Source organism: Sceloporus occidentalis, unplaced genomic scaffold (assembly GCF_023333645.1).
Source record: "Sceloporus occidentalis isolate IW3139 unplaced genomic scaffold, rSceOcc1.0.p SCAF_3, whole genome shotgun sequence".
Taxonomy (NCBI): Eukaryota; Metazoa; Chordata; class Lepidosauria; order Squamata; family Phrynosomatidae; genus Sceloporus; species Sceloporus occidentalis.
Genome location: NW_028316983.1, coordinates 216,403,084 through 216,426,536, shown reverse-complemented (window position 1 = coordinate 216,426,536; position 23,453 = coordinate 216,403,084). Strand labels below are relative to the sequence as shown.

Genomic DNA, 23,453 nt, shown 5'->3' with positions numbered 1-23,453 from the left:
ATGATTTGATTCTGATGTACTTTCAATAAAAAAGTGTTCAAACTACATTTGGCTTCTAGGATCTAATGAGCAACCATGGTTGAGTACTGCTTTATTTATTACACTTGTTTCCTCTTCTTCCAAACAGTTCAGAGAAGTTTACAGGGGACTTCTATCTCACTATAGAGGATACAACCAAGGATTCTTTTCCTGCTGCCTCTCCACCCCAATGGTGACCTATATAAGCATGACACTTACACTATAATTTAAATTTTAGTTTTATTTGCTTATAAAAAAACGATATAAGGAAATTTGCAACCCTGTTCTGCGGAATACCTTTCTGATCTAAAAATGTACAATACTATTTACAAACGCTATTGATATATTATTTAAATCACAAAGCATTTTAATTGCATTTTGAGTCATTCTGTGACCTAGATTTTTTTTAAAAAAAAAATTAAATAGATTATGGCATAAAGAATATCTATTCTTCAGGCAAACATGTGATCCTACTTATTATTCTAAACTGAAATATGTCTCTCTTTGTTTCGATTGCAACCTGTATGATCCCTATATGTACATACTAAAGTCAAGGACATCCTTGTATTCAAGAATAAGTTTAGTTAACAGCGCTCTTTTAAGTAGTACTGTAATGCAATTTGAGATGAGACTGCAAGTTGTAAATTAAGATGAACTGCAGCATAGAAATATTTAAAACATGGAGCCCTGGTAGTACTGTGGTTAAATGCCTATACTGCAGCCACTCACTCACAAACCACAAGGTTGTGAGTTCAATACCAGCCATGGGTTTCAGGTTGACAGCATGGCATACTTCCTTAGATTGCTAAAATGAGTACCCAGCTTGTTGGGGGGCAATTGTAAACCGCTTAGTAAAAGATATAGGCCCATTACAGACCGCCCAAAAGGGGTGGTCTCGGGCTGCTGCCGGTTGCAGCACGGAGGAGTCGCAGCAGCCAAACCGCGCGACTCCTCCACGCTGCAAAGAAGGAGCGCGAAAATCGTGCTCCTTCCAGCAACCCGGAAGAGACGCCACAAGTGCCAAAGCACGCACTTGCGGCATCACTTCCGGGCCGTGACGTGCGGACGCAGAGTGTCCGTTACGTCAAAATGGTGGCAGCCATGTGGAACGGCCGCTGCCATTTGTTATGGACTCTGTCCGTAACAGGGTAAGGGGTGTCTGGAAGAGACGCCCCTTTTTCAAAATGGGACGTCCTAAGGACGTCCCTTATGGCAGTATGTAGAAATATACTTGCTAAAAAATCCACAGGAAACATAAAGGAGGGAGCAAAAGCTAAAAATCAAGTAATTATACAAATAACCCATATAGCTTCTTGCTTTTCTGTGGAATGTTTCTTTTCCAAAGCTGTTAATAACACAAAACGTTTTTTTTTTTTATAATCAAAGCTCCCATGAGCAAAAAAAGTCCTTTTTAATATGTGCCACCTTGACTTTTTTCCTTTTCTTTTTAAAACACTCCAGCACATTTTCTCCTGTGTTTAAAATTCTGCATGCCAAATATTAAAGCCAAGTTATAAACTTCTGGAAAACAGGATTTATAATGGAAATCAAGGACTACGTAATCACCAGACACTTTTGCACTTTTAAGTTCTGACCCTAGATTTTCAGGAGGTGGAGAGAAAACACTTATCAGAATTTCACATTTGGGTACAGCATGAATTGTAATATAGCAGCCAAAGCAACCACAGTAACCCAGGTTAGTTACAGTTTATATTATAAAACTTTACCTCACTGTTAAACAATGCCATTACTTGAGTCATCCATTTTCAGAAGCAGAGTCAGGCTTGCCAAAACACACCGCTAGCTCTGCACAGCTGTAAAGAATAATTCCTGTCCACCACTAGATCACTTCTCTGAAACCACTGTTCCAACACAACTGTGTATTTTAAATTTAATATTGATGTTGTACCAAATGCTAAGTTCAGCTTAAGTTCTTAAAAATGCTGTAATAGTCAGCAGCTGCTTGAGGCTTTCAGTTGACTGCTTGATCTAGGGTACAGCAATCCCAAAGAGACTATGGTCACGGTGGTTAAAGCAGTTGTATGAGCACAGAAGTGTCCTGACTGGTAAGAGCTCCAAGTTTCTGCTAGTCTTCATTCGCTTTTAAAAAAGAAAAAGAAAAATATTACATAATAATAATAATAACAATAATAATAAGTTTTATTTATAAACCGCTATTCCGTGTTGATCATAGCGGTATACAGGTAAAAATTGCAATATCAAATACAAAATACAGGATAAAAATTGCAATGCATAAATAAAACTTCAATAAAAACATTTCAGAATACAGATTAAAACCATACATCAAATCCAGGCCAGCTAAATGTGCTCGGTAATGCTGTACATATAGGGGGGAGTTATATATCATCAAGGAGCATCGGGGAAGGCTTGCTGAAACAGGAAGGTCTTGAGTCTCTTTTTAAAGAGATCCAGGGAGGTGGCGGAGCGGAGTTCCTCAGGGTGTTCCAGATCCCAGGGGCCGAGATAGAAAAGGCCCTTTGTGAGGTTGATACATATCTCATTATCGGGATCCTCAAAAGATGGTATCAGGGTTATAGTACTTTCTCAAGTAGGCTCCTAATTTATACGCTCTAGTTACATATAAATTTAGGGATACTTGTGAAACTCTCTCATAATACTCAATATAGTAAACTCCCCATAGATTTGCTTTTAAAAAATGAACAAGAAAGTGTTGGCAGAAATTAATTTTAAAATTTAGAATGTTTATGTCAGGGCCACAGCCGTAAAAACTGCCTTGAAGCTGGTTTATCACTAAATGGGAAGGCAATAGGCATTCTGCAACTGTGCAGAACAATTCAGCACTACATAATCTGCTGAGAAAATGGGCCAGAGCAATGCAGGGAAAGTTAACGTACTGGATAGTATTCAAAAATTAATTATTGGAGGTGCAGACAGTGCAACAGAAAATCAAGATATCATGTGCTGTTGATGAGGTGTTAGAAAACAGTGTCAGAGTTGCCACTTCTGCTCATGTCTCTAGAAACCTTCCCCAGAAGAAATATCACATTATAGTATCAAGCATAGCAGTGTGTGTGTGTAGATTCCAAAATTCCATAATCTTATTTTCTCACTGCATCTGTAGGGGGGCAGAGAGGATAGAAATAGCAAAATTATGCAAGTGGTGTGTCTTCTTCATGGCAACTCTCTCTCCATGGTAGTAGAACAGTAGGATGTCTGATCCCAAGTCTTGATTTCAACATGTGGCAAGGGCCACATTCTCCTACTGACCCAGGTACATAGACAATGAGATACATTGACTTGTTTATACCAAAATCAGACACAAGATTGGTTCAGATATAAAGCCAAACTATGCTTTTTGCCATGTCTGAACCAATACCATTCAAACAACCATGATTTTTTAATGGTAATCAAACTACGACCTGGAATCACATTGTTTGAAATAGAGCCTCCAATACAGCTCCTCTAAGTCAAACACTTCTGGAGTGAACCACTTTCTCCTTCATCTCTTTTTCAAAGGCAGTTTTTCATTACATCATTTCACACAGAGCTGAAAGTTCATTAGGTAACATGTAATATACTCTCCACAGTTATAATTTTAAGAGGAACTAGGGAGAAGTTAAATATTGCAGAGCTAACAGAAACAAAAAATGAACAATTATGAGTCAGCCAATGGAATCCAAGTCCCTTTACTTCTCAGTAACACTAGAAACTAAGGATTTGATCACTAAAAACATTCTGTCTTAAACTGAATGAAGTAAAAAAAAGATACAAGGGTACAAATAAATAAACTATGGGGTGGTACAGACAGGCCAAAATAAAGCTGCTTCAGGTCACTTTGGAGGTATGCTATTTAAATGATGCATGCATTCTAAGAGGCCAGAAGCTGTGCCACAGCCATGTTCCAGTCCTGGAGCATGGTTTTGGTGCAGCTTCTGGCCTCTTAGGATGCATGCATCATTTAAACAGCATACCTCCAAAGTGAGCTGAATCAGCTTTATTTTGGCCTGTCTGTAAGGGCCCTAAGTTAAGGAACTAGATTAATGGAAATTGTAGCCCCAAATGGAAAAGGTTGTAAGAATATGATTAGAAGATAGATTACCACCGTTGAAACTTAATGTTGGTAATCCAGTATTGTTCTGTTTATGAATTTTATCCATTTGTTTAGAAAGGGGATATTTTAATAGGATACAAAACAAAGCATATAGAAGTTAGCAAGATTTTTATTTAATTTTTAGTTAATTCATCTCTAAAGAAAAAAAGCCTTTCCTATTTTAAATCTTCCTGTACCCAGATATCAGCATCTCAGGTCTCCTCAAAGAGATGTTCAGAAAGTGGTGATAAAGCAAGGCAAAGCAAATTGACTCCCTGTCTATGAGATGCTCCTTCCCAGGGATCCCACCTCAACCCTAATATTATCATCCTTTGGGACCTACCTTAGATGTTTCTCTGCTTATAGGCTTTTGATAGGATGTAGCTGGGCGGTTTTAAATAGTACTATCATGTCCATTAATAATCCCTATGATTTGTTATTCTTGGTTTAGTTTTATAATATAAAAACATATTCTTTCATAACTTCTGTATATTTCAGTTGTTGCAAGATACCTTGAGTCTTTTTTTAAAGAAAAGGTATCTAATAAATTCAAGTACAAATAACAAATCTAATAAATAATAGCAATACATTATTCAGCAAAATTACCTGTTTTACATCCACAAACTGCACACATTCTAACCACATACCCAGAAAGTCACGGCCACAGTGAGCACATTTTTGTTTATGGGAAAGTATAGTCTGCACTTCTAGGTTCTTCTTTAGTGCTCTATGTAAATAAACGTTTTTGTTTTCCAGCTGAGTGAGAATAAATCTTGCTGTTAGCTCCTGTACAATCAAAAAGAATAACCAATAATAATTACAAAAACTTGCAACAAAACCTCAAAACAATGCTTTTAGTTCTCAGTATTTAGCAGGTGATTTTATGAGTATGGTTCCATATTTTAACAAATACTTCTACAGATGTACCTTGCGGCCCTTTACAATAAAATGCACAACATTTTTACTGAATGTCCTCATGCAAGTGTGAATGTGTCCATACCCCTAAAACCAAGAAATACAGTGATTTGTTTACTTATTTGCAAAATTGCTGTGTACATGGTATTATACTGCACTGCAACAACAATGATAGTTGAGACACAAATGTTATTTTATGTTGTTGTGTGCTTTCAAGTCTGTTCTAGCTTATGGCGACCATGGATTTTTTTATATTTTACAATAAATGTTTACAAAAAGAAAACACCTACTGGTGTGTTGGCTTAGTACTAGGGAGTTTGTATGTACATTCCCTATAGAACAGCAGACTGTTTTATCAACAAAAATAGAGCCAAAACCTGCACAGGTGGAGAGTTACAGTTTGCCAAATAAAGAGCAAAGATGATTACCACACTACACTCTTATAGTAATTTATAGTCCATTTTTACTGCTCTGGCTGCCTCCTGTTGTATCCTAGGGCTTGTAGTTCAGTGAGGATAAGAGCTCCCTGGCTGAGAACTCTAAATGTCCCTTCCTAACCTGTAAATCCCAGAATGCAACAGGAGGCAGCCAGAGTAGTTAAAGCAGAATAGCAACTCTGTAAGAGTATAGTGCTGTGATCTTGAAATAAGGTGCTAGGGTTTGCAAGGTGCAATACAAAAAGGGATCCTTCACTGTTTCAGTGGGAAAAGATGGATCCTACAAGAGGGGCAATGGATGAATTCTGAGCAATATCAAGATGAGAAAGAAGAAGCTGAAATATGTTTCAGAGGCAGAGAACAAAAAACTTTTTTCTTGGTCATGATCACTTGGAAACTCAACATGGGCATGAGTAATCCTGGTCTTTACTAGCTTTAGGTAGCAAGGTAAAGTCCTCTCTGGGGCTGGATGAACAGGCCACAAGGCCAACAGGCATTTTATGTGGGCATTTAGAGAGGATGTTTTGAGGGGGAAGCACAGAGTTCTGCTTCAGTGCCTACTTAAGACTACTGGATGTGGATTGGGAACAGGTGTGGCATGTTTGTATTCTTTGGCCAGAGGATGTAGGTAGCTACAAGTTGGTTGCCCTGTTTGAAGAAAAGGTCAAATGAACCAAGGCCCACATATCTACTCTTTAGCATTTTAGGAGCATGAGGTTTTCTTGGACAGAGAAAACTGTCCTAGATGAAGGGCACACAGATGATATCTCTGAGGAGGCGGTCTGTTACCAAACACAAAAGTTAGGCATTTAGATGAATGTAATACACAGAAGTAGAAGAACCAGGAGTCATTCTGTGAGTTTGGAGCTACAGAATTTATTCAAAGCTCTCCCCCTTATCAGTGATGACAAGAAGCAGCAACAAGAGCAATAGTGTCAGTGGCCCTGGAAGATTCAGCACATGGGATGGCCCCTGCCAATCCTCACAAGAAATGTGTGTGTGTGTGTGGGGGGGGTTAGTGCTGAGGGGAACAGAAGCAGTGGTTTGCTAGCCTGGCAGTATGTCTTAATAGGTGTGTCTCCTCCCTGCAGTAAAAATCTACGTTATAACAGAGAGAAGGACAAGACTCAACAAACTCACTGACTGTTACCCCTTCCTTTTTGTCCATATGGGAACCTTCAGGATATTGCAAGTGATTATGAGGTTCTGAGTAGGAAGGTGAAGGACCTTGATACAAAGGTTCATCTCTCCTTTCAGGACAAGCTAGTAAAGTGTGGACTGGACAATGCTACTGTTAAGTCAATTTGTAATTGGTTGATCGACGGAGCCCAAATGGCTTGTCCTCATCCTGAAGAGCAGTGAAAGGGAGAGGTGCCAGCCTACAGATAGCCCTCTCTACCATATGGATTAAGAGCAGAAACAGAAAATGCAAGCCTATGACTAACATCTTTCTCATGTTTGCTTGATGAGGAGACCATTGTGACTTCGAAAGCTTGCAACTTGTAATTGTGCATTTTGGTTGGTCTAATAAAGGTATCATTGTTTGAATGTTATTGGATTTGCTATATGGCCAACACGGCTACCCCTAGATGTTAATATGTTATTTTAACTGTTAATAGTGTCTTTGCACAGTCTGAATACTGTAAAATTGTTACCTCAAATTAATATTTGAATGGCTAACCCTTTTTATAGAATGCCATCTATTTCACATTGTTAAAATTCTGGCTGTTTCCAAGATAAATACTTATTTTGTAATTATAGATGGTTTGCTGAGGTCTTTAAAGTTATGTAAATAATCTGTAATCATTATTTTTTTTTCCTTAATGTTCATCTGTAAACCTGCCTTTGCACTTCCTTCCTTGATTTCAAGTGTTTGCTATTTTCTGCTAGTAGTATGGGGTCATCTGTATGTCTTAAATTGCTAATGCTCCTTCCTCCAATTTTCATTCCTACTTCCTCCAAGTCTAATACTGCTTTATGTATAATATGTTCGGCATACAAGCTAAACAGACACAGTGATAAAATGCAGCCTTGCCTGACCCCCTTGCCAAGTGGAAACCATTCTTTTTCTTTGTATTCTGTCCAATGGTAGCCTCTTGTCCTCAGTACAGGTTATGCATCAGGATAATCAAATGTTACAGCACACCCACTTCTTGAAGACCTGTCCAAAGTTTTTCATGATCTATACTATAAAAGGCTTTGCTATAACCTATATAGTTTGGATTCTCCTGAAATCACATATTTGCAATATTATCCCCAGTGATGCTTCCTTTCCCATGGTCACCTGGCATTTTTCTGTCCATATGTAGCAAAAGTCTTTGATGTAGAATTTAGATCATAACTTTGCTTGCATGCGAGATTAACGTGGCCTGTGGTTACTGCAACCCCTGCTTTCCCCTTTTATTGGGTAATGGGGTGTATATTGAATAGTTCCATTCCATGCGCCATTGTTTTGTTTTCCATATTTGTTGACAGATTTTAATTATAATTTCAGTAGATGCGGGGGTGAATAAGACTGAGCGAAAGGAGTGGCCAGAGGTCACTCAAGCTCCGATTGCTCCAGGATCACAGTGGTCAGACACCATCGTCCCGAAGCTGGCCACTGCCAAAGTCCCAAATGGGCTGCTGGCAGGAGCAGCTTTTTGCAGCTCCTTTTGGGGCTGGTTTTGGGCTGCCTTAAGTGCCCTCAGAGGACATCCAAGTGATTTGGGGGCAAGTGTCATTTCAAAGCACCCAGAAGGTGCTTTATTTGTCCCATGTGTTTTGGGCCACAGTCTTTTTAGCTTGAAGCAGCTCTATTGCTATGTCATCTGTTCCTGATTATTTATTTCTCCCAAATGCTCTGAGTGCAGCTTCCACTTGACTTTTTAAAATCATAGGTTCATCTTCAAATGTTTCTCCTCTGAATGAATCTGTCATCTTTTCATCTCTTTTACATAGTTCTTCAATATATTGTTTCCATCCTGGTCATATAATTGTTCCCCTGTTGGCTCTACAGCACCCCCACTCTTGATTTAATTTTTCCTTTGATTTCTTGAATCTTGTGGAAGAGGCCTCTTGTTTTTCCTTTTTTATTGTCATTTTTATTTCTCTGCATTGCTTATTACTGTAGTTTTCTTAGTCCTTGCATACAAGCTGCTGAACAGTTGCATTCAGGGTTCTTACCCTATTTCTGTCTCTTTTTACTTTTGCTTCTCATTTCTCCTTAACTGCTTGAAGAGTTTCACCTGTCATCCATTGAGATTTCTCTTTCTTTTTGCGTGCAGATAATGTATTTGGCCATTTTTCCTGACTGTGTCCCTGGTTTTAGTGCAGAATTCTTCTGGTTCCTTGTTAATAGGGCAAATCTATTTTTACCTTATCTTTAAATTCTATGGGTTGTATTTTGGCTCAGTGTTTGGTTCAGTGTTCTTCTTTATCTTTACTCTAATTTTTGAATATTAATAGTTCATGGTCTATGCCAAAATCTGCTCCTGGTCTTGTTTTTTAAGAGAACAGACCTTTTCCAACTTTTGCTTCCAATTATGTTGTTTATTTGATTTCTATATTGATCTTTAGGTGATATCCATTTATAAAGTCACCATTTTGCTTGAACAGTGTGTTTCTGATAAGCAAACGATGGTTTCACAAAATACAATCAGTCATTCAAACAAAAACAAACAGCTTCATTTATATACCGCTTCTTACCAACATAGCAGTGTCTAAGCGGTTTACAACTGTAAGCTAATTCTCCTGCTTCACTTTTTGATCCTAGGCCAAATACTAACCTTAAGAGTCAAAATGTCCTCCTCTTGTATGGCACTGACTGGTTTCTTCTCAAACAATGGATTATCTTCACAGTAAAGTTCTTCAAGCTCAAGGCTTTCTATCTGTTTAAACAGAAATTCTTAGTATAAGAGGAAGAATAATCAATATTTCAAAGATATGTTTACTAATCATCCAAAATATTTGCAGTTATATTTAATTAACATTGATCAAAAAAGAAAAATAGGTTTCACACACACACACACACACACACACACACACACACACACTGTATATATAAATACATTAATTCAGATATATTGATCAAATATGATTTTAACAACAGTAGGGGAAGCAAAAACTTTCCAGTCAAGAACCATCTATTCCCAAATTAGACACCATCTTTATTCAGACTATCTGAGGATGCCTTTATTGTGTGCCCTGTCAATGCCTGAGGATCAAATTGGAAGAATGCACAAAAGGGCATTCTCTGTTGCAGGAGAGACAAATCCCCCCTCCTACTGGATGATTCTTGGCTCCTGGCTCTCATTCTTGATATCTTTTGCTGCCACACAAAATCTTTTTGCCACAGCAAGTCTTTGGGAGCTGATGTTCAACTTTACTCTAATAAACAGTCTGTTTTTTTCTGTTTCATTCATATATCTTTTTTTAAAAAAAAACCTTTGGTGTAAGTTGACTTAAGACATTCTGTTGTATCAAAAATATAAGATATACATGCATTAATAATAATAATACCAACAAAATAACTGTGAAGGCTGCCTAATAATATGGATTGCCAATTCTCCAGCTTTGGCCTGAAATGACAAAGTTCTAATTCCAAGAGAATGACCAATCCTCCTGTCTTGGCTCAATGTCCAGCAATTGACCTTGCTCCCCAAAATTTTCCAGAGGCAATATGGGATATGTGACAAGCCACAGCATGGTCTCCCTGTAGCCTGTCATCTCAAAAGACCTAAACAGAGTTGATGCAACTGCATGCTTAAGCAGGAGAAACCACAATTTTTTCTTAAATTTGTGCAAAAACTTTAACTTCTTGACAGATGCTGATGAAGGACCTGCAGACACTAACAGAATAAAAAAATAAGGAGTAGATGTCTAATTTTAATGATAGGTGCAAAGAAAATGCATTCAAAAATCAGCTTCACAAATTCAACACAGTTACAACAGAATGCATTCTATACTGTCAAGTATTTTCAGCTAAGTAGAAGGAATGAACAGCAGTGGGAACTATGCTAGAAGCATAAAATACAAAGAATTAAAAAACAAAAAAATGGCACATCTCTCTTTTTTTTTTTCACCAAAAGAAATGTATCCCCAAGAAAATCAAGTGATAATTCCTGAAATAGGCCAGGTTTCCCACAGTATTCTCCATGACGTTGTTACACAAACCAAGACTGTGCAAATAAGATGGCACTGAGAATTAACAGCTGTTCTTCTTACAGTATGTGGGTGGCAATGCCAGAAAAGCAGAATATGGGAAGATTATTGGGGGAGCTGTAAGTGAGACGAACAGAACTCTCTATCTTTTGCTATGTTTTGCAAAATCTGTTGGTAATCTTTCAAGATGCCATGAAGAAACTAGAATGTAACAATAACAGCTCCAAAGAACTGTATGTATCACAGAAGACCTACATTCCAAACTGAAAACAAGGGCAACTTCTATGGAAAATCAGCTCAAGTTATTCTGGATAATGCTTCTCCAGCTGACAACTGAAAATTCATAGAGGAAACCCGAAGTATACTGACACAGTATGTGAATACCAGAAGACATTGTACAGTGTTGAACGTTTGCACACAATGATATGAAATGGGTTGATTTATAAATTCTCACTCTACACTGTGATAAACATTAGCAAGTGTGATGATGTGCAAGCCACACATTTAATGTAATATGGTTCTTTCCAAAGAAATATTATAGGTTGAGTCTCCCTTATCTGGAATTCTGAAATTCAAAATATTCCAGAACCCAAAACCTTTTACACAGGCTGCTGAAATAGTGATACCTTTGCTTTCTAACAGTTTAATGTACACAATGTACACACACCTTGTTTCATGCACAAATTTATTTTTAAAAGGTATACAATTACCTTCAGGTTATGTGTATAAGGTGTATATGAAATCTAAATGAATTTTGTGTTTAGACTTGGGTCCCATCTCCAAGATATCTATTAATGTATATGCAAATACCTGTACAGGTATTTCAAAATCTGAAAAAAAAATATCTGAAATATGGAACACCTTTAGCCCCAAGCATTTTGGATAAGGGTAACTCAACCCTTAATTGGATTGGACTATGTCTATGAACAGGCCTGAGTAGTTCTCAGATGCTTAAAAAGACACACACCTGCTTTCAGAACAGGCAAAGCCAAAACTACTCTGAACAAATTTTGCCATGAAAACTCTGTGATATGGTCTCCCTAGGGTCACCCTAAGTTGTAAATAACTCGAAGGCACACAATAACAACGCTGTTGAATGAAAAACCACCCAAGACTTTATTTTTGCTTCATAGTTTCAAGAAATTCTATTAAACGTTTTATTTATAACTCTCCAATTAAAGAGATGCTTTCAAGTTCATTCTATAATAATAATAATAATAATAATAAGATTTATTTGTATACCGCTTTTCTAAAATGAATTAATCAAAGCGGTTTACAACAGTTCGCAAACAATAACATAATACAGCATATCTCAAAAACATCATAACATCATAACATCAGTGGCAATACATCTCAATACAAAGGCAACAATATAATTCTCAGTGCATATCACAAAACAGCCGATTTTACATAACAACAATAACAGCAATAACAATATCCAAACAGCAATTAGCCCTCCAACCCCCAGAGTTACCACAAAAACAAAAGACTCCAGATTGCCCAGATGGTATCAGGGCACAAGCCACAGTTCTTCCGGCCGCGCTAGCAGCAGTGGCAGTGAGAACGCCCCAAACAGGCGCAGGCGAGTCCTCTGGCCTCTCTCCCCGATGGCGTGGGGGGTGTGGAGGCGTCCTCCGTCGGGGCCGGCAAGTCGAGATTTTATAGAGGCCGCTGCCACCGGCCTCCTCCCGGTGGAGGGAAACGCCCCAAACAGGCGCAGGCGAGTCCTCTGGCCTCTCTCCCCGATGGCGTGGGGGGTGTGGAGGCGTATTAGTAGTAGCAGGTATTACTTCTCTTGCATACTTTCTGGGCTATGACTAAATCCCATTGACAAATGTGTAGAGATCATTTTTATCATGAATTTATTCATGGGGGAACATGATGCACATACCAGTTCTAAGAGGTTTGACATAGTTATACTAAAACAGCATAAAGTTTGTTTTGCCATTATGACATTTTCTTAAGTCACCCAGGTTACTGTATATACTCAAGTATAAGTCAACCTCATATATAAGTCGAGGTCAGGTTTGGGGACCAAAATAATGGATTCTGCCATGACCTGTTGATAAGTCAGGGGAAAACTGAGGGGCCATTCAGACTACCTTTTACCTCGGATCAGGAACTGAATTATGCACGTGAAGTTCATATTTGCCCTGAATCTCCCACAAGCAAATCCGAGGCTTCCACACCCGTTCCAGGGTAAATGCCTCTTAGCGTGGGTCATTTGGAAGCGGAGTAAAAAATGTATGTTTTGAAAAAAACAGGTTCGGTGAATATGAACTTGCCCCCGATCATGATCGGGGCAAATTCAGGGAAGGGATTTAGGTCAGAGGGAGGGCAGTGGACAGAACATTCCTTCCCCTTCATCGGAGAAGGAGGAGGAGAAAGAAGGAGCTGGAGGAAGGATGCAAAGGGTGATTGGGGCTAACAAAGGAGGAGGAGGAGAAGGCAGGAGCCGGAGGAAGGATGCAAAGGGTGATCGGGGGTAACGGAGGAGGAGGAAGAGGCAGGAGCCGGAGGAAGGGTGCCAAAGGGCGATCGGGAGTAATGGAGGAGGAGGAGGAGGCAGGAGCCAGAGGAAGGATGCAAAGGGTGATCGGGGTGCCTGAGAAAGGGTCAAGGTCAGGGTAGGGCAGAAGGAGGGCACAGAATGGAACAAGCCTCCCTCTCGCGCCAGGCAGCTCTTTTTTATTTTTTTAGATATATGACAGTCTATGCGCATAGTTCTACAGGTAGATACATACATAGATAGAATGTGTGTCTGCTTGTGGTACTTTCCCTTTCATTTCCTTGCTCCCAGCACACACTTTGCAAAAGACTTTTTTTCTAAATTATTTTTTATATGCGAATGCCACAATGCGAATGTTACAAATGTTTCTCTTTCAATTTGGCAAATTGATACAGAATGCTTTTGCTACATATGTGTATTCTTGGGTGGCAATGAGGGAAAGCAAAGGATGCAGAGATGGCATTCCAAGGTGAGTTATTATTATTGTTGTTGTTGTATGTGTATATGAGGCATTCTGGGGTGGCAAAGCAAGAGGTTGCAGAGATGGCATTCTGGGGTGAGGAATTATTATTATTATTATTATTATTATTATTATTGTGATGGGAAGAGGATGCATGGGGGGAGGCAAGGGCTTTGGAGGTAGCATTGGGCTGGAAGCGAAGGGGAGGCAGGAGGTTGGAAGGCTACAGAGACCCATGACTTTGGGGGAGTCACACTCTCTCAGCCTCAGGGGAAAGGCAATGGCAAATCTCCTCAGAACCAATCTTGCCAAGAAAACTCCAGGATGGGGTCGTTTTAGAGTTGCCATAATCTGTAGTGACCCAAATCCACACAACACACACACACCTGGAGGTTTTTAAATTTGACAGAATATGCGCACACTCCTGCCTGTTTGTTTTTTTTAAAAAGGAGGGGGGAAGCACACTTCCGATTGCCCAATGGCTGCAGGAAACATCACCTATGACGAAAGTGGAACTGAATTTGATTGACAGCAAAGGAGCCTTCATTTTAAACTGGTTTCTCTGCAGAAGCTACAAGGGCATTCAGGGTTAAAATACCCTGATTGAGGTAGTGGGCACTTGCTTCCAGAGGGATTCGGGGGGGGGGGGGGGGGGACCGAATCTGCCCGTTCATCCAGCACAAAAAGGTCAATATGAATGGGGCCTTAGAAGACAGCCGGGCTGGAAAAGAGGCTTCAGGGCAAGTGCATGCCCTTCCTCCTCCTCCTCAGCTTGGCTGGTCCCATGGAAGATAGTTGGGTTGAAGGGGAGGCTTCAGAGTCAACACTCTACCCTTCCTCCTCCTCCTCAGCTTGGCTGTCACTGACTGACCTGGGTATAAGTCGAACCAGTGTTTTTGGATCAATTTTTGTGCACAAATTTCTTGACTTTTAGTCGAGTATATATAGTTATCTACCTCTATGGTTATTAGGAAGATCATCTTGTGGTCATGATTATTATATAAAGCATATGAAGACACATTATGCCTGTGAACTACTATTTTGCTAACATTACATAAACAGCTACCCAGTGTAAATAAATGCAGAAAGCTATGAAAACTATGAACACCTGTAACACACATACACAAATGAGAGGATTCTGTGCAGCTGCTCTATCTGTAAAACAGCTTATAATTTTCCACCAATAAAATCTTGAAATTTTGTAACATTAAATGGTTCATACCTCCAGGGCAAGATGAGTGAGCAGGCAATTATATTCTGGGTCACATAGTTTGTAGCAATTGCCATAAAAATATATCAGTTTCTTAAAATATTTTTTAAAATACAGCCATGACAGAATCCTTGAGGTGTAATCCAAAAATCTGCTTTACAAGAAACGTCAAAAGATGATTTCACTCTCATAAAATATAGCGAAGAACAGATCAGTAAGTTTGGAACTCTCGAATTCTATAGCTAGTGCAGGTTTCACATAAAAATGGACTACTAGATGGTCAAGAATATGCATTAAAGATACACTTATTAATAATTTAGTCACACTAAAACATTTAAAGCCCACTGGTTTGCATGGGAAAGATTTAAACATAGTAAATTTTTCCACTGAGATCAATGGTTTTAAAAGTACTTGACTCTAATTGGATCATACCAATCAACCAACAGTTCAAGAGGCCAGGAATCTGCATTTGTGGTATACAGACTGCCAATTGACAACAATCTGCAGTGCATAACAAACAGTACTTTCACTGTGGTAATTTGTGCAAAATAAGTTTTCATTCATACCTGTCTTAACAAATTAAGAAAAAAAGATATCACCGTGTATGGTAGTCACTACCCAGTTCAAGGCAGCAATTCTAGATACACTGACCTTTCGATACAATAGAATTAAGTTCAAGACGTAATCAGGCACTTTAAAACCTGAGCAAAGTGAGAAGCAGGAAAACTCTAACCCTTCCCCTTGTGTTCTCATTTCTGTCACTCTCTACATGTCTCCTTCTTGGAAGGTTTTTAAACAGAGTCTGGATGACCATCTGTCAGGGGTGCTTTGACTGACAATTCCTGCATGGCAGGGGGTAGGACTGGATGGCTCTTGTGGTTTCTTCCAACTCTATGATTCTATGTGGAGAGCAATGATCTGAAAAGGAAGTCTCCTCTGTGTAGAGAGAGTCAGGAAAGCTGATTTTTTTTTAAAGTGCAACCCCCATATCTGTGATGGATACATTTCCAGAATTACCATGAACAGTTGACTGAAAATCACAGATAATAGTGAACCCTGTATTTTGGGCAGAAGTTGCACTAGAAGACCTCCAGATGCCTAGAAAAACCATATTTTTTTGACACAGGTAAGTGAAACTGTGGGTAATTCCAAGTCCCCCCCCCCCCAAACACACACACACACCATTAGTTTTGGCCAACTGGACTTTTTTTTAGAAGAACTGAGGCATCAATGGCCTTCTGAAATAATTTTTTTTTTAGTTCTTTTTTGCCAATTCTTTATTTTATAAATATTTAGGGTTATAGGAATTGTTTGGTAGACATGTATGTCAAGAAAGGATCAGACATTTACCATATATACTCAACTATAAGTTGACCTCGCATATAAGTCGAGAGCAGATTTTCGGACCAAAATTATGAATTTTGATATGATCTATGGATAAGTCAAGGGTAAAGCCTAGGGGCATGTAGTGAAGGCTTCACTGAAGACCACATTTTCAGTTTTGTATGCATCCATCTGATAAAAGTTGAATAGTTATGTCTCCAAAGCTGCTTCAGGTCTTTGGTAAGAGAAATCTTTTTAATCACTGAAAAACCCATACTCATGTCTGTAAAATTATCAAGTCTTAGTTGGCCCTGGACTGAGCTGTAAAAACATAGAAGTTTTGATTTTGAGAAGTTGGTTTTAAAACTGGAGTATATCTGAAATATGTCCAATACAATATATAATTCTAATATTGATCTATCTGGCTCCATAATAAAAAGCAAAACATCATCTGCAAAAATGTCGATGGCATGATGACATGGAATGATCTAAATACATTTAATGTTACAATTTGCTTGAATTATTTCAACTAGTTCAACTGCAATAGCAAAAAGTAATGGGGAAAACAGACAGTGCCTCTTGAAAGATGATGAATCATACTTTCATGCCAATAAGCATACTGTTTACATTATAGAACACTTGTCATTTTTCATTCTTTTTTTAATTTACATAATTTGAGTGCATGTAAAATGATAGTTCTAAGAAAGTATTTTAATTCAGAATTTATTTGGTTTAATAACATGCTTGTTTTCATTTTTCATAATTTTTGGAAATTTTCCCCCTGGAGTGTGTATTTTTCAGGCATATATATTAAGGTTTTGCCAATATAATCTAGAGGAAAATGTCTTTGCAGTGTGGATATGGGCCATTTTAAACTTTCAAAGAAAACATGCATGTATAACGTTTTAATATATATACCTAGAACAGTTGCTCCTTTCAGTCCTTTCATTATGCACAAAATCAGCAGAAGAACAGGTTGCTTACTGATAACTGTGGTTCTTCAAGTGGTCATCTGTGCCCTCACACAATAGGGTTTGTGCCTGTGCAGAGACTTCATTCGGAAAGCTGAAAAGCTGAGCAGATTGTCAGGAAGCCCCACCCACTCCTGTGTACTGAGCTTGCTTAATCCCGTCAATCTAGTCCCACCTTCAGTTCAAGTCTACCACAAAAAAATTGGCAGGGACCTGACTGATAGGGAGGGTTTGTGTGAGGGCACAGATGACCACTGAAAGAAACACATTTACAGGTAAGCAACCTATTCTTCTTCGTGGTCTCTGTGCCACACACCACACACAATAGGGTGACTAAAAAGCTCACCTGTGGCAGGTGGGAAAGTCACTGCAGAGAGAACAGCACAGCCAAAGCTGGCATCCCAACGAGACCTAGAATCAAGCCGGTAATGCCAGACAAATGTGGAACGTTGAGACCACATCGTCACCTTGCAGACATCAGGCAGAGGGACGCCTCTGAGGAAGGTGGCAAATTAGACAAGCCGTGGTTGAGTGTGGGCGCACACCAACAGGAGGAGGGCATTTGGCAAATTCATAAGCTAGAAAAATGGTCTGGCTAATCCACTTTGAGAACCTTTGAAAAGAAATAGGGTGGCCTTTCCTAGGTACACTATAACAAACAAACAACCTGGTGGCCAACCTGAACTCAGCAGAACGTTGAACATAAAACACAAAAGCACAGAGAACATCAAGTGTGTGCATAATCTTTTCCAGAGGCGTGGAAGTGTCTGGATAAAAAGTGGGTAGCATAATGTTCTGAGAAAGGTGGAAAGGGGACACCATCTTAGGGAGAAAGGAAATATCTGGCCTGAGGACCACTTTTTCCCTGTGAAAAATTAGGAAGGACTCATATGAGCAGAATGCTGTCAGCTCGGAAAACTTCCTGGCTGAGGTGATGGCCACGAGAAATGCCACTTTCAGCATAAACAACCTCAGAGAGGTCAACCCCAAGGGTTTAAAGGGCAGCCTGGTAAGGTGCGTAAGCACCAATGAGAGTGACCAGGAAGGAGCCAATGGAGGTAGCAGTATAGATGGTGTAGACCCTTTCAAGGTAGGTGAGGTGAAGAGTTTAGCAGACGGCAAACCAGGGGGCTGGTTAGTTACAATAGCTGACCGATACATCCTGAAAGATGAAAAAATCTGTCTTTGATTACGCAGATGGAGCAGGAAGTGAAAGGTAGTAGAGAGTTGGACTGGCGAGCATGGCTCAGCTCTAGCTTCGGCAAAGGTACAAAAGCTCTTCCACTTTTAAGAGTAAGACCATTTGGTAGACTCCTTCCCTGAAGCAGAGAGGACTCGCAAAAGTTCTGGAGCAAAGGTCGGATCCTCCAAGCTGTCATGTGGAGGCTGTGTAGGTCTGGGTGAAGGACCACACCGTTGGAGAGAAGGTCCAGCCAGTTCGGAAGTTTGAGACATTGGCCCCTGGACAGCTGGAGTAGGGGGACAAACCAGGGTTGTCTTGGCCAGCAAGGAGCCTGTAGAATCACACTGGCTCTGTCCCTGGTCATTTTGGCCACAACTCTTGCCATTAATGGGACCGGAGGGAAGGCGTAGAAGAAGTGACAGCCCCAACTGAGAAGGAAAGCATCTCCTAGGGAGCCCTTCCCTCAGCCCACTCTGGTGCAGAACATCAGATACTGCATATTCTCTGGAGTAGCAGTGACCAAGATGGGGTGCTGCAATGCCAGCAATGGTACTGATACCATAGGAGCAAAAAAGCCACAGTAGTCACCTAGGCGGTTGCTGCCATCGAGACCTGAGTGGAGGTTGAAGCGGACATTGAGGCCAAAGAAGTGGTAGGCGGAAGAGATATCTTAGACTTGTACTTCTTCTTAGACTTCTCAGTGTCACAGTCACTCAAGATGCCAGGCCTCTTTTTGGTCTTGTGAGGTTGCTTATCCTTGGAGACAGAAGGAACCTCCTTCAGTAAAGGAGAATGAGCAGCAGATGGCGTAACCTATGACATCGAGGGAGCAGGCTCTAAAGCACTTGACGTCGAGGACCTTGGTGTCGAGGAAGGCACTGTTGATGTTAAGATTTTCGGAGTCACAAGGGTTGACCTCGAGACCGATATTGATGTTGGAGCCAATGTTTTGGAGATCTTAGGGATCTTTGCAGGTTTGGAAATTGGAACCAAAGCCAAAAGATCAGTCTGAGAAGAAGGTTTCTCCTCAAGAGAAAGGATGTGTTCCCAATAAAAAGCTTTAAACGCTGGTCACCATTGCAAAGAGTCGTGCTGGTAAAAGAGCAGCAAATATTATGACGATGCGTAACATGTCTCTCACCAAACAAAAAAGGCATTTAGAATGTCCATCAGTGAGGGGCACCTTCCTAGTACAAGAAATTCAGAGCTTAAACAAGAGTTGGAGGCTATAAGAGGCCTAGAAGTGAGGTGCCCAGCCAGGCAAATTACACTAGAAATAATCCTCACTTCAAAGCTCTGCGAGGTCAATGCTCACAATAGAATGAAGAAAAAATTGGGGGAAAAGCTTAACTCTACTGTACACAAGAGAACTCAGCTGGAGAGCAATCCAAAGGGAGTGTTTCTCTTGCAGCGGATGAAAGAGAACTGAAAGTGGGGCTAGATTGGCGGGTTTGGGCAACTTCAGTACACAGGGGTGGATGGGGCTTCCCACCAATCTGCTCAGCTTTTCAGCTTTCCAAATGGAGTCTCTGCGCAGGCACAAACCCTATTGTGAGAGGCAGAGAGACCACGAAGAACTAAATATACCTCAAATCCAGTGCAGATGGCAGGGTTGAAAGAGGCCTTCTGATAAATAGAACCATATAGGACTCAACTATTAATGATAAACTCAACCAAAAAAAAAAAAAAAGGAAAGCAAGTATCAGACACGTATAGAATGCAATACTAAATAAATACTAAATGCTATGCCTTGAATTCAGAGCTTGGATGTTCTGAGTTACAAGAAACATAAGGGTGAACAAGACTGCCCCAAAGAGGCAGCTTGAAACCACCCCTGAGAGAGCTGGGTTGGGGCCATGGCAATCCCACACCGCAGTACCAACATGGTCTTTTGCTGGCCCAAAAAGAAGCAACAAAATGCCACTCCTTTTTGAGTGGGTAAAAAGCTGGCTTTTCCCTCCCTGCCAGAGTTTTACGGCGTTCTGGCAGCATGCAACATGTAAACACCATGCTGGCAGAACACCATGAAGGTGAGCCACGTGTGGGCAGCCTGGCAGCTTCCAGGCAGCTTTAGGGCAGCATTGGGGCATGCGTCATGCATACACCATGCCCCCAAGCCACCAGGAAGCCAGCGTTTCGAGCCAGTCTGTTTCAGCTCATAGTTACCTGCAACACATTCTTTTTTTTTTTTTTTAATAATAAGGGAATAATGAAGTCACATTGCAAAACCCATGTAACAAGGTACTTTGGGATGTAATAAGAACTATTTTGTTCTTACTTTTCAAACCAAATTTTAAGGGACTTTTAGAGGCATTCTGACAGGATTTTTTTCAAGTTTTAAGTCATTATCTTATCAATGCTAAGGAGTATACCTTTCGGAAAAGGCAGCACAATAGTAATGGGCAACAAAAAAGAACAGTTTTTCACACTGCATCAAATAACAGGAAATTACTTCTTAATGACCATAACACGTGTTCAAGAGCTATTATGAGTGTACATCTTTCTTTTAAAAAGGGTTTTGTCATTCTAAATTCTTCAGCCACATGTGGGCCAGCATCATGGTGCTCCAGTGGCATGGCATTTACATGTTGTATGCTGCCAGAGCACCATAAAGCCACAGTGGGGAGGGAAAAGCCAGGTTTTTACCGGCTCAAAAAGGAGCAGCATTACTGGAATGTACATGACTTATATCATGAGTTTTCCATTTTCAGTTTGAATACTCATACATATCCATCTGCTTTACTGGGTTTTGAAACTTCCTAGTAAATTGTGCCCTATTGGATTGGATTTCTGCCATCTACTTGACTGCTATTAATATTAATGATACAAAAATCTGTTGCTGAAGGCAACTTCTTCAGTTTACTTCTCAATAGACTGTCTTCATTAGAGAATCTAAGCTATTAAAGAGTGCTATTCACAATACTTTGCAAATTCAGGTAATGCTGGTGTTATAAAATTGGTGTTTCTTGCACTGCTGTGTGTATATATGTGCCTTCAAATCACCTGTAAACTTTGCCAACTCCATATATTTCATAGGATTGTCTTCAGCAAGGAATATTCACAAGTGGCCATTTACCATGTCCTTATTCTGAAATATAGGCTACAGCACCTGGTATTTGTTGGTAATCTCTCACCCAAGTACCAACCATGTGTGACCCTGCATAGTTTCAAGATCAGACAGGATCTGTGCCATTACAATATTTAGGCCCTATTACTACAGATGACTTAATTATTAATGCAGACATTTGAACATATGTGACCACAAATGTATGTTATCCATGCTGTTCAAGGAAGCACAATTTTACATACAACCCTTATGTTTGCTGTATAATGTATGCACCATACACAATCATTTTATCGTTATAAATAGTGCCTCAGATAAGCTTCAATTTTGCTGCACCAGGCAACAAGTATGAACATTGTAGAAAAATGTATAAGAAAATTGTTTTTTGAGTGAACATTTCTACCTACTTTTTCTGTAACAGACTAAAGGAGAAACATGAAATGACCTTTGTGAAATAATTTAGTGCTGACCTCAAGTGGCCATTGATATCATTGCATGCAGGTATTCAAATATCCTATCCTGCTTTATTTGGCCCGTGTGTTTCACCCCTAAAATATGTCAATTTTAAATGAATATCTACATAAATTGTAGTAGTTCAAGGATGCTTTCACATTGTCTTTTCTTTTGAATTGCTACCCAGAGATTTTTACACTCCTAAACAATGTAGAATGAGGTACAGAAGACTGCAGAGGAAGGGGGAAATTACTCCAAATTAGGCAGAGGTCCTCCCAAGCTGGGACATTTCTCCTCATTCATAACCCCTATGACCGATCCTAATTTTTCAAGAGGACTCTCTTAATCTCTAAAGATGCTTTTCAGGAGTTACAGATGGCTTCAAGAAAAGAGAAGGGTTGCTATACCTTTACATTAATTTCTCTTAAGGTAATTGCTCTTAGGATTCAAGCCTCTGTGGTTTTGTTTAATTGTGTCAATATTTTATGAGCTAAGAAAAATACAGTATCAGCTTGTCTGTGGTACTTATCTGAAGACAAGCAAATTGTTATTAAATTTGGCTTTTCAAGGCCTTTGTGAAGGATTAGCAGTTAACAGGGGTGAAGCAGATGTGGCCAAAGGAGTGGTCAGAGACTGCTCCCACCCTGATTGCCCTGGACCACCACAGGACCACGGCAACCAGATGCTACAGTCCCAAGGACACCTGCTGCCACAGTCCTGAAGGGGCTGTGAAAAGGAGTGGTAAGAAACCACTCCTTTCGTGGTTGGTTCTGGGCCACATTCAGCGGCCCTGGAGTGCCCTCTGAGCGATCCAGGGCTGTTCTTCATGTCCACACCCCACCCCCACATCAGCCCAACAGCGGCCCTTTGGAGCTGTTTATCTGAGGCCAGAGCCTCTGATTTGCCTCATTGCATCCCTAAATTGTCCCAATACCAGTATCAGTTCCTACGAGAAGGTGAAGACTAAAAGGACTGAGAAGAAGTTAGTACCCAGATTTTCTTCATTTCCTGTAATTTAAAGAGTAAAGTATAGTTTTAGATATTAATAGGAAAGTCTAAATAAATCACAATACAAGCATGAGGCTTCACCATGAAGGAAAGGAAGCAAAAATATTCATTCCCAGATTAATAAACCATGATTAAGATTATTATGTTAAAACATACTTTAGATTTACAGTCCTTTAGAACAGAGATGGACAACTTCCCACAATGATTTAGAGGACCATTATGCTCCTGTCCAGCAGAGCTGTTTAGGGTGGTAAGGGAACTGACAAAGGTTCCACCTGTGCAGAATCCTTTGCTTAACCTGATAACGGCCTGCTGTGATGCTTTTAACAACTACTTCTCAGATAAAATCTCTCAGATAAGAGCCGACCTGGATGCCGGGATTGTAGCAGAATCGACTGATGAGGTGTCCAGTGAATCCGTTGTTGAGGTTAAACTGGATCGGTTTGAGTTCGTGAGTACCGATGACGTGGACAAGATCCTTGGAAATGTGAAGAAGACGACATGTCCCCTCGATCCCTGCCCATCATGGCTGGCCGTCCAGGGGGGTGATGCCTTGAGGGCATTTCTTAGAGATGTCATCAATGCATCCCTTAGGGAAGGTTATGTTCCAATTTGCCTAAAGGAGGCGGTTGTTAGACCGCTCCTGAAAAAACCTTCCCTGGACCCCCTGGATATGAAGAACTAGAGG

At 40.1% G+C, this 23,453-nt stretch overlaps 1 protein-coding gene across 2 annotated transcripts in view; it reads right to left on the bottom strand.

Annotated features, from left to right (window-relative positions):
- Nucleotides 1-396: 396 nt before the first annotated feature.
- Nucleotides 397-23,453, bottom strand: part of LRRC69 (leucine rich repeat containing 69) — a 37,999-nt gene continuing 14,942 nt past the window's right edge. The window contains exons 6-8 of one of the 2 annotated variants that reach the window (XM_089518920.1): nt 9,210-9,311; nt 4,697-4,876; nt 397-2,118 (exon numbers count right to left, since the gene is read on the bottom strand). In XM_089518920.1, the coding sequence (XP_089375046.1) occupies nt 2,008-2,118; nt 4,697-4,876; nt 9,210-9,311 (393 nt within the window). In that variant the 3' untranslated portion in view covers nt 397-2,007. The remainder of the gene's footprint in view (nt 2,119-4,696; nt 4,877-9,209; nt 9,312-23,453) is intronic. The other variant, XM_089518921.1, reaches the window with a different exon arrangement.